Genomic DNA, 12,180 nt, shown 5'->3' with positions numbered 1-12,180 from the left:
AAGGATGGAGATGGAGATGGAGAGGAGAGCTCAGATTGTAAAGCTTCTCCTCCTGATCAGAATGGATCAGCAAGTCCGAAATCTTCAGAGAACCCTCCAGACTTGTCAAATGGTTCTGTCTTGAAGGAGGAGGAGGCCAAACCAGAGGAGCAGGCTGAAGGAGGAGTCCCACTGCAGGTTGAAACGGCCACAGAAAGTGCTTCGGCCTTAGAGGAGAAGGGTGAGGGAGAAGACAACCAGCCGATGACGGTAGTGGAGGAGCAACCGCCCTCCAACCAGGAGGTGTCAGAGGAGGAGTTGCCACCGCCGCCTCTTTCCGAGGAAGTCCCATCCGGGGCCACAGAGGTGGTTCCAGAGAGCACTCCGGAGGCGCCATCTGACTTCCCCCCGCCTCCACAGGACGACAGCGGCTTCCAGTCTCCCACCAGTGAAGGGGCGGAGGGTGAGGAGGAGGAAGAGGCCCCCAGCTCACAGCCCGCAGAGGAGCACCCTGAGAAGAGCTCAGCCCAAGAAGCCGAGACCAAAACCAGTGACTCTGAGACCAGAGAGCAGTGAGGAAATGAATCCGGTTTGTTTGACCTAAACTGAATCCTGCTCTTTTGTCTTTGTTTTTGTTAAAGACTCGTTTTAGCCACACCAGTTTTCAGTTTCCACACCGGTTTCAGGCATAATAGTGACTCAGCAGATTATTTCCACCGAGCAGGGCTCAGGTGCTGTTGTCTTTTTTTTTTTTTTTTAAATCTTGTTTCTTTCTGTATGATTTTCACAGCACACACGCGCACACACAAGTTCCACACGTTTTCTCTTCACCTGGTAGAAATGTGAGCACAGTGGACGACCTCGAGTTCCTAATGGTGTGTTATAAGCATGTGACGAGTTGCAACAACACCCCTGTTGAGGTGCCTTTGGTGATTTAGCTCCCCAAGTCTGTGGCCTTCAGTAACCATCAGCAATTGGATTTTATTTATGGAATTTGTTGGTGTAAATACAGTTTGCGCTGTTGGAAACTCACTTATTGGTTATTACTGGACCCGATTGGCCAACAGAAAATACTTTCCAGAATGTGGAAATGTCTGTTTTTAATCTCAAACTTGCATTATAATTAATTAATTGTCCATGTACACGCTGATGACTCAAGACATGACAATTTCTTTTTCTGTTGGTGGGAATAACACTATTTTATATGAGTTTATCCCTTAATAAAGAAAGCTTGTGTATATTATGTATAAATACTTATGGACCAGTGAACTACCAAACTGTTATTTTACATAATTTTATATCACGCCATCAGTGCCTTAGCTGATCTCTCCATTTATTTATTTTTCACCCCCTTCTCTTTTTTTTGATCAATGTACTTTTAGATTTATTTTACCCTTGTGTAATACAAATGACTGTTATTGATAATAAATCATTATTGATTAATTATTATTAGTTTGTCTTCCTGGTCTTTGTAGTCACTACAGGAGGGATAGTAGGCGTGTTCTCTTACAAAACCCACATTCACACACATTACTCAGTTTGGGAGGTGAGAATCAGCCTACTCATCTCCAGTACTGTGGGAGGCGTGTGTGGGAGAATGTGAATTCCTTTGATTCACTGGATTAAAACTTCCAGGTTTGGAGGTTATGTGAGAATCCATCTTTTTCAAACTAAATCATAAGATTAGAAACTTCACCAGTTCACCCCAACCACCCAGCTCTCCATCAAAGAAAGGCTTTATTGATCCCACACTTGGGAAAATCACTTGTTACAGCAACTCCAGATACAACACTGAGTGATAGATTAGAAAAAATACACAAAGTAAAAAATAAATGGAAACATAGAAGATGTAATAGAAAAGAGAACATACACCTTTTTATATGTACATATATTTGTATAATAAAGTTTTGAAAGATAGATTGTTGCACAAGATTGTCCAAGATTACAGCGGGAGATGGTTGCACAGTGTAAATAAGTATAATTTAAATAAAGGTATAATTGCACAGTACAGGTATAATATAAACATTTCAATGTGTATTATAAGATTAAATATGTGTATATATATAATAAGAAGTATATACATACATATATGCATATGTTGTAGGATGTCTAACCTGAAGTAAATATATGATAAATGGTGCAAAACAGTACCTGTGATGTTGTAAGTGTGTGATGTGACAGAGACAACAGGGTGCAGCAGGCTGTTTCTGAAGGAGCTGCTTTGGGCCCCCACAGTCTCATGCAGGGGGTGAGAAGTGTTCTTCATGACTGACGTCAGCTTATCTAACATCCTCCTCTCACTCACCTCCTGTATGGAGTCAAGGGGGCAGTCCAGGACAGAGCTGCCTATTTTTACTAGTTTGACTGTTTTTCTGTCCCTCTCTGAGCTTCTGGCTCCCCTCACACTAGATTACAGATGCCACCACAGTGTCATAAAATGTTCCTGAATATTTCGACCTTTCAGATTATAACAATAAGGTCTATTTTCATTAGTGTATAATCCCCTAATATAAGAATCATTGTGTTTTTGTTGCCTGTAACCCAGAAAGGACAAACCAAACACTGGCTCTGGATAGGGCCTTTTGCATTTTCAGTGTTGCGGCCACCATAGTTTCTCCTACATGCTCGGAAGGCTGAGCTTTATTCAAATAGTTGCACTTTGCAATTTACTGTTGCAAGTTACTGATTATACCTGTCAAAATGTCCACCATGATTCTATTCTGTTACATTTAACCCTTTAAACATCTTATATCATAAATGTGTGGGAATTAAATTAAAAAGGAAAGTATAGCTTTTTTATTGGTTATAACTATATGATCTGTCTCATAGATGGCTGTACTAATCTTAATTACCACAGAAGTTCACATATGTAATTTTTGTAATATCGATTATTGATGTCCACAGTGTCTGTGTGCAGATATTTCCACAAGTTGAAGTTGTAAGTAGACAATATACCTTTTTTTTTTTGTCAGCTGACATGCACAATAGCAGCAGACTCTGTCTTAACAAGTCAGTCAGGCTAATATGTCTGACGTGGGTCAGGCTGGTGTCTAGATTGACAATGACTCCTGGGAGCTTTGCTGCCTGGAGCCAGCCAGATGGACCGACCCCCAGTGACAAGACGAGTGGAGGAAGAGACAATTCCCTCAACACCTCCTTAAGTGAGACTGGACCAGAGCTGTTTTTGTGGCCCTGGAGCCCAGTGTCACCGGTGAACTCTCATTAAATATGCTCTAGATACAATCAGTTATTTCTGATTAAATCTGTCTCTTCAGATAGGACCCAGCGCCAGATCATCCTGAGCAGATGATCAGCAGCAGGCTCACTTTTTGCAGTTTCTTTGTGCCACCAGAGAGCACCAAAGCATTATCAATGAGAAGTATTACCCTAAAGAGTTTAATCCCTGTGTTGTGCTTCAACAGTAAATTCACCAAATTACAAAAATAAAATCTCTCTTACTTCTAGAGGCATTTAGTCATGTGATAGTTTTGATTTGTCCAGGTTTTGAAATATCTGTCTCTGATCTTTCTGCCTTTAGCCCGACATGGAGGTGAAAAGGATTTTGTTTGTGGTGGTGTTTTTTTTTTTAACAATTTATGAATTCAGCTTGGTAAATGGACTGTACTTATATACCTTATATAGCGCCTTTGTAGTCTTTCCACCACTCAAAGCGCTTTTACACTACATGCCACCCATCCACACACATTCATACATTGATGGCAGCGGCTGCCATCCAAAGTGCCAACTGCTCACCAGAAACAGCTTGTGGAAATTCATTTTTCTATTACCTCTTATATTTTTTCGCCCCTCAAATAGCCTTCACACTTGGAAGGGGGGGATGAAGGGAGGGAGTTCTAATCTGCAACGACACTGCTAGATGGTATCAAATCCTACACACTGGCCCTTTAAATATGGAGCTTGATCCCAGATCAAATATACATTGAAGGGCCATGAACCGCGTCTCCTGTTGCTGTAATGTTATGGTAAATGTATAAACCTTTGTTTCTTTCTGTGATGTTGCAAATGGAGCTGCTGTGACGCAAAAAATGTTCCGACTTCATCTGACAATAAAGTATTATCACCATGTGATAATAGTAGCCCTCAGTGTCTACATCCTATTGTGTTTTCATTGTAAATCTAACAGGAAATTAAATTTTGGCTCAATTAAATACACTGATATGTAACAAGTGTGAAGCCCATTTCTGCCACTGTGAGGGGAAAAAAGATTCTGTAAAGTAATTAAAATCCATATATTGACTTAGTATCTCAAAATAATGACTATATATATCAAAAGAAAAGTCAATATTTCTCAAAATATTGAGAGGATAGAAAATCTGAGTCAGAAATGTGTGTGAAATATAGCCTACTGTCAGTGGTGAAACCCTGTGATTGCTACATAGTTCTTCTAAACTGCATCTTCAACCCAATGCAGAAGTAGCAGAGAAAGCCTGCTGCATGGAGGAAGACACCCGGTGTCTTTGGTTATAACAGCACCTGAAGGCAGCACGGAGGGAGCTCAGCGTGTTGACGTCACACACTTGCGCGCCTCTGCCACAGCTCAGCAGAAGCAACCGCGATCAATCAGCCAGTCATCGGTGTGCATCCATGTTGCAGGTCCGCGGAGGAGAGCAGACACCTTGCGGCAAACACTCAGCAGGAGGCTCCGGATGATCGCTGCCGCCGCCGCCTCAGTCCTCTCCTGAACGCTTGTTTACTTGTTGTTGCCGTTATTTATCCCGTTTCTCTCGAGTCCTCTCCTCCCTGAACACCGGGGGATGGGGGAATGATCAGCACCGACTCCCCTCCGCCGCCTCCTCCTCCTGCTCCTCCTTCACTCGGTCTCCGTGTCCCCTGTCAGTCGTCGGAGCTGTGGCCAGGATGCGGGCCCCGCTGCTCGGCCAGGCTGCGGTGTTTGCGGCCCTGTTGGCGCTGAGCACCTGCTTGACAGGTAAGGAGCAGCTGCTACCCGCTGTCATTCACACACAGGCGGCTGTTGTGAGGCTGCAACGGGCCAACAGACAGCCTGAACCCTCTCTGATAGCAGGTGGAAGGTTACTGTTACTGTTGATACAGGGACTACAGGGTGTCTGTGGTCCTCAGGCAGCTACTCATCCATCTTCTGGGATGTGTCTGTGTTCTGAGGGGCCTAGACTAATTGATGGGAAGCTGTTCAGTGTTATTGATTATGCCCTATGTGGTGATACAGTGTATTTCACACTGTCCGCACTCAGCATATTATCATGCCTGATAATCTGCCTCGTAGGCCTTAAAATATTTTAAAATGTCTTTAATATGACTTTCACAGGTCTTTATTAATTTAGTAAATATTACTTGTAAAAAGTTGCATCTAGTTTTTTTTTTGCCAGTGTGAACGTAAAATAGGTTTTAGATTGCAGACTTAAATTAAACATGTTGAAACCTATAGAAACCCTGAAAAAGTTTTAAAAATCATTCATCGAGTGTCTAAATAATTTAGCAGCCTTAAACCATTCTCTGGCTCCAGCTTCTAAAATGTTTTATATCACTCTAAACTGAATATCTTTGGCTTTGAACTGTCTGTGGGAAAAATGTCCATCACAATGTTCAATAATCAAATTGCTTGTTTTGTCTGATCATTTTCTGCTGAAAGTGAATCTTTTCAGCTCTAGATGAATCGATATATTATCAATCATCAGTTACACATTTAAATTCACATTATAAGACATAGTTTATGACTGAGATCTGACTGCGTGAGGATGAGTTTACATTCAAGGATTTTGTAAATGTCTTGAAAGTTCTAGGGAAGAGAGTGTGTTTATATCACAGTCCTCACGGGAAGATTTAGTGTAATGATAGTGGATAGAAGTAATAACATACAGAATGTTACAGTCAGATATTAAGACTAAAGAAATCTAGGAATATCCTGATGATTTCTATAATAGCTTGCTTTTAGACTCCTCACTCTGAAGCTGTGTGTCAGTGCAGTAACAACCAGTGCGCACAGATTGGTGCCACGCTGGCTCCAGGCTTTTCCACCCAGTGACGTGCACTGTTGCGTCTGGCTGATGGGAGACCGTACAACAGAAATGACATTAGGCTGTGAGGTGGGAAATGGATGATTCAGTGGCAGAGGGATGGATGGACGGATCACGATGTTTTCAGGGTGTGTCGGCGGGTGCCTCACTTATCGTAGCTGCTCCGGTCTGGTTGTCCTCAGAAACACGTTCCTGCTGTCAGAGCTGTCACTGACCCGGACCACTGTTTAACATCACACAGTCTATTCTGAGATGCACACAACCCCCTGTGTTGTTTTATTCAACATTTAAAGAGCTGTAACCTCATCACATTGTGATGCAAATAATAATTCTTGTCAATGGGGTAAGCCTTAAAACTCTTAAAACTAAAATACAAATCTAGGCACTGAAAGACTGTAGTGGGCCTTAAAACTAGAAAAAAAATGTAAGGAAGTTGTGATTATTACAAGCAATGAATAATTGAATAGAATCTTACAATAGGACACAAGTGACTTTGTCTTAAATGAAGGCACCAGAAGCATTCTTATGTATTTCTAGCATTATTTATTAAAACAATGAGAAACTAAACAGCTGCTTCATTTAGAACACTGGGACAAGACTACTTTCTGTTAATCTGAGAAGTTGTGCGAGTGGTGTTCCTCTTAAAATAGGTAAAATAATCTTGTTCCTCTGCTGGGATATTCTGCAAACCAATGTTGGAACTTGTTACTGGTACTTTCCTAATGCAAAACATGCTTGACAAGATGACTTTTCCCCAGAAACGAGTATTTTTGTTATTTTCTTGAGATTCCTCTTTTGCTGTATAGATACTCTTCATTTACTTTCAGAAATGACTAAGTAAAGCAGCAAATCCTCATGTTTAAGAAGCTGGATCCAGCAGATGTGTGACATGCAGGTTCCCAATTGTGACAACTCAAAATTAAACCAGAAAATCAAGACTGTACGCTAGTGAGCTAGCCAGCTTTTTCAATCTGATATCTGATATGGAATAAAAGGCCAGTCTGGTCCACATAGGTCACTGTGACTGGTGAGATTTCCCACCAGTGTGACTCAAACAGCTGTGAGTGTTATGGTGATCTGATGTGGTTTTGATAGTTTTCATGCATCAGAGGAGTGCTACTGCACCCCTCTCTGTTGGGAAAGTGGTTCTATAAAGAAGGCTGAATAAATATGTTGACACGAAATAGTTCCAAAAATAACCTGGCTACATAATCTCTAATGAGGTACCCGCAATCAACTGGTGGCACATGAAGCAGTTTGGGTCTGTAATGTAATAGCTGCAGCCTCTAAGATGAGTCTTGAACATTAGTCAAAGGAACAAGCTTTTTTAAATTCACTTCATTGGATTAAGGGTTCCAGAGGTGCAGGTCTAGGCCTCTGGCTTGGCTGCAGTCCCCGATGAGCTGAAATGTGCTTCCATTCGTCTGTATCACCTGATTTTGGGCGTGTGTTGTGTGAAGGAGGCCACTGACGCTCTGTACTGCCACTCTGCTTTGCTTCACAAAGACTTTTAGGAAATATTCATGTTTTGAAGTAAACAATTCAACATTTTGCCCAGCAGTTCACATGTTCAGCTCTGTGAACTAACTTAATTGCAATCACATTATCAAAATATTTGCAATATGATTTTATTTTTACCATATCATGCATCTCTTTATAATTGTTTTCAATATATACATGTATATGTACAACCCTGTAGGTAGGGGTCCAAAAAACACACCTACCTACAGGGTTGCCATGTGTCCTGGAAAACCTGGAAAATTGATTAAAATGACCAAAGATCCTGGAAATAATCTACGTCGTCCTGGAAAGTTTTAATGGTATTTAGTGTGTATTTAGTTTGAAACTCCAGTCTTGGTAGGCTGAGCTGCACACCATGATAAGTGAAAGTGGGCTTATCAGGAACAGACTTTCTAGCATTCTTATTGCCGTCCAATTATTGACGTTACAGTAGTCAATTTGCCTGAGACCACAGAGGGAAAATCTGGATCCAAGAGTACAACGAAAGCAAGCTAAAGCGGATTGTCTAATAAGCTCCGGCCACCTGATACTTCATTATGGATGAATAAAACTGGGGTGAAATGTGTCAATACTGGGACTATTGGTAAATTATATCACTCTTTAAGAGCAAGTGCTGCACTGTATTGTCAAGAAAACTCCTGGAAAATTATATCTTAAAGATAGATTTCTGTTTGTGTGCAGGGGAAACAAAAAGGACATGTTCATCAGTGAGCTTTGGAGGTTTTAGTAGGTGTGTTAGAGCTATGGACAGAGCCAGGCTAGCTGTTTTCCTCTCTTCCAGTCTTAATGCTAAGCTAGGCTAACAGCTAACAGCTCTTTGCTTTATACACAGACATGAGACTGATACCAATGTTCTTCTCTCACTTGTGGGAAAGAAAGCAATTGAAATGTTTTCCCATGCTGTTCTGTTCCTTTATTAAAGCCAGAGGTGGCTGGTCCCTGGCTGTGTAAACACTGTGCAGTGTGTGTCTGCGTGGTGGATCAGCATTATCAGCACACCTACCCAGCAGGGCCACTCTCTCTTACTTTACACGTCTTACCTATTAGCCGTGATCGTCTCTAGTCCCGTGAGGTCACCCATAAATCTGCAGCTGACAGTAAGCTCTGAACTCAGACAACGTGGCTGTCTGTCAAGCTGTCCGTCCATATGTCCATCTGGCAGGGACAGCACTGCAGCCGTCCCCTTGTTGGCCTTGGCTTAGAGCCCGCTGAGTTCTGATTGTGAGCTACTGTGGCAGCATTAAAGGCCATGATGCTTCTGAATGCTTATGTTGCTTCTCTGTCTGCACGTTACGTGTCGCAGTGGGATCACTATGGGGACCTGCTACGAACTTTAGCTCTAGGAAGAACCAAGAGGTTGCAAGACAAATCTGAGGTTTTTGAGATGTTATTTTTTGTTTTGTGGTTGTTGTGTTTTTCAATTTAGAAAAAAATATCTCTGTAGGGCTGCTCGATTATAACAAAAATCATAATCATGATTATTTTGGTCAATACTGAGATGATGGGAGGTCACTGAGGTAGTCAAACAACTCCACAGTGGCAAAGCCCCAGGGATTGATGAGATTCGCCCAGAAATGCTGAAGGCTCTGGGTGTTGAGGGGCTGTCGTTGACACGCCTTTTCAGTGGAAGTTGGGGACAGCGCCAAAGGAGTGGCGGACTGGGGTGGTGGTTCCCCTATTTAAAAAGGGGACCAGAGGGTGTGTGGAGGTGTGTGCAAGACTACAGAGGCATCCACTTACTAGGTTCGGTTGATTGTCAAACCTTTAATTGAAGAGAATAGTGCAGTTTCCATCGCGTGGCGTGGAACCACGGGGGGGCCGGCCGGACCAACTCTAAAAGTCTCGCAGTGTCTTGGAAGGGGCCTGGGAATATGCCCATGCCGGTTGAGCATGTGCGTTGTGGATGTGGAGATAACATATGACCGGTTCCTCAGAAATATTTCCTGTGGGAGGTGCTGAGTGAGTATGGGGTAGAGGGGGTCACTTCTCAGAACGCCATTTAAATCCCAAAGGAGAGTTGTGTCCGGATTATTTGTCGTAAATCGGCTGTTTCCAGGTGTGTTGGCCTCTGCCAGGCTTGCGCTTTTGTCACCAATCCTGTTTGTGATTTCATGGACAGGGATATCGAGGTGTAGTTGTGGGAGGAGGGTTTGCAGTTCGGTGCTGAGGAGTTACATCGCTGCTTATTGTGGATGATGTGGTCCTGATGCATCATCGGCCTGTGACCTTCAGCACTGCACTGGATCTTTCGCAGCTGAGTGTCAGCAGCTGTTGAATGAAGAACAGCACCTCTAAATCAGAGAGAGATGGTTCTCAGCAGGAAACCGGTGATTGTCGTACTCCCGGTAGGTAGTAACGTCTTTCCCCAAGTGAAGGAGTTCAAGTACCTCTGTGTTTTGTTCACGAGCGAGGGTAAAATGGAGCAGGGAGATTGGCAGCTTGGTGAGGATTGCCTCCAGGCGCTCCCGGAGGGAGTGTTCCTGGCACGTCCAAGCTTGGAGGAGGCCAGCGAGGGCAGACCGAGGACCAGGTGGAGAATTATAGCTCCACACTGGCCTGGGAACGCCTCGGGATCCCCCAGTCAGAGTTAGCTGGATAGTGGCCAGGGAGAAGGGAAGTTTGGGGGTCCTCTGCTGGACTTGCTACCCCTGCGGACCCGATCAGCTTATTTTTTCACTTATTTGGCATTATTTTTCTTATTTATAAAGTGAGATTTAAAATAATGTGTACATTGTTTACTGACGAGTAAAAAACGAGAGCCCTTAACTCCTGCTAAAATGCTTACTCATTATCTCAAGAGTGAGCTATGAGAAGCTCATTTGCCAATCTGGACAAAAAAAGATTAGTTATTATAAGATGAGAAAACTTTCTCAAAATATTGACTTAGTATCACAAAGTCACGTGCTTGAGAGTACTAAGTCAATATTTGAGAATGTTTCTCGATTAATTAATGAGTTTGTTTGTTTATACTGAGAATAAAACGAGGACCTGTTAACCCAATGCAATTTATTTAGTTTCATTTTAAAGTATTTAGAATGTGTACTTGTTTTACGGAAATAAAAAACAATGGAGACGCCTCCGCTTAACTCTGCTAAATGATTGTTAGTCTATATTTAATAAACTATTAACATTGTTTTCAATAACATGTTCATAAAACACGTTGTGATTATCAAACATATATTTCTTAAAAATGCTGCTTTACCTGTCCAAGAAAATATACGTGATGCAGAAGATATCAGTAGAAAAATGCGCAGACTTGTTGCATTTATTCACACATTTGCTGTTCTTACTGTTGGAACTGGGTCGCCATGGTTTGTCATTTCTTAACAAGTGGGACTAAGAAAAAAAAAAGGTTTGGGAAAACACTGATCTGCACACATTACACACCATTAACTTATGACAAATAATGGCATTTTCCGAATGTAATGAGTATTTATATCCGTTAACGTTACGTTAATGCCTCGTGTACGGATTCTGTTATTAATAGCTTACTTTGTATGGATTTACAACCCTTAAAAACGATTGCCATTTGAGTGGAAGCACCATAGTGTACCTACGCTTCATATGATACCAAAAAAGGGCTTTTAATGAAAGCGTTATTTAAATTCCTCCACACGTCAGTTATTTAGATACCACAAAGCTCAGATTATAACTCTTGAACGCTGTTAAAAGAAATACTTATGATAGTAATAAATAAATAAAATTGTGATTAAAAACAAGAGCAATTACTGCGAAACAGAATGCGTCACAATATTTGTTTTGATTGCGATCATTGTGTTTCATAATCGAAATTGATGAATAAAATTCAAATTAGTCTGCGTTTTGAAAATTACAAAACTGATGGCTTAGGGATGGAGGTATGAGTCTGGGGTCGCACAGCCCATCGGCTTTTTCGCCCACACTCAAATACTACAGCAAACTAGAAAGTTGATTGGTTCGATTCCAGCTCCTTCCGCCACAGTCGAAGTATCCTTGAGCAAGATATGTTGAGTGTGTCGAAAGGCGAACTAGAAAAGCGCTGTACAAGTACAGGTCCATTTTACCATTCCTATCATTTACATTCATTCCCCAGGACAATGAATCTTACTTCTGCTCTGGTGTTTCAGGCTTCAGTTAAGTCATCTGTACATACTGCACGTTCATTGAGTGTGTCTTATTATTTGCTCCTGTGAGTCCCTCTCAGAAGTCATTAGTGCTTTCATATGTGCAAGTTTGATTCGGAGTTCTCTGACGCAAAGGGTGGCACGCTGCAGGCACACTTCCTATGGCCCAGTTAATTCTGTATGTTTATTTTTTTTTTTTTAAATGGACAGTTGCATTTTTAATAAACATGTTAGCCGTGGCTCAGGTAGCAGAGCAGGGATGTCCATGTATTCCTATGGTTGGGTTTGTCGAAATGTTCCTTGAGCAGTAAGTTACGCTGAATCATATTAATTGGTCCCGATTGAGCAGGCCTGCACGTGTGTGAGCCCGGAGGTACAGTCCATCATTAGATCCATTTGAAACCAGATCTATTTAAATTAAGTATATTATGATAGATAGATAGATAGATAGATAGATAGATAGATAGATTAGATAGATAATAGATGATAGATAGATAGAGTTAGATAAGATAGATAGATAGATACTTTACTTTATCCCGAGGGAAATTCAGGTATCCAGTAGC

The 12,180-nt window shown here is 41.8% G+C and overlaps 2 protein-coding genes across 2 annotated transcripts in view; both read left to right on the top strand.

Moving 5' to 3' along the window:
* Positions 1-1,248, top strand: part of LOC118326156 (protein Niban 2-like) — a 44,238-nt gene extending 42,990 nt beyond the window's left edge. The window contains 1 exon segment of the mRNA XM_035659082.1: positions 11-1,248. Within this exon segment, the coding sequence (XP_035514975.1) occupies positions 11-555 (545 nt within the window). The 3' untranslated portion in view covers positions 556-1,248.
* Positions 1,249-4,525: 3,277 nt separating this feature from the next.
* npdc1b (neural proliferation, differentiation and control, 1b) overlaps positions 4,526-12,180 on the top strand; it is a 26,659-nt gene continuing 19,004 nt past the window's right edge. The window contains exon 1 of the mRNA XM_035659179.1: positions 4,526-4,927. Coding sequence (XP_035515072.1) covers positions 4,858-4,927 — 70 coding nt within the window. The 5' untranslated portion in view covers positions 4,526-4,857. The remainder of the gene's footprint in view (positions 4,928-12,180) is intronic.

The sequence above is a fragment of the Morone saxatilis genome, unplaced genomic scaffold, assembly GCF_004916995.1.
Source record: "Morone saxatilis isolate NCDOM2014 unplaced genomic scaffold, NCSU_SB_2.0 Contig16, whole genome shotgun sequence".
Taxonomy (NCBI): Eukaryota; Metazoa; Chordata; class Actinopteri; family Moronidae; genus Morone; species Morone saxatilis.
The sequence above is the reverse complement of the archived record's forward strand: the minus strand, read 5'-3'. Positions and strand labels throughout refer to the sequence as shown.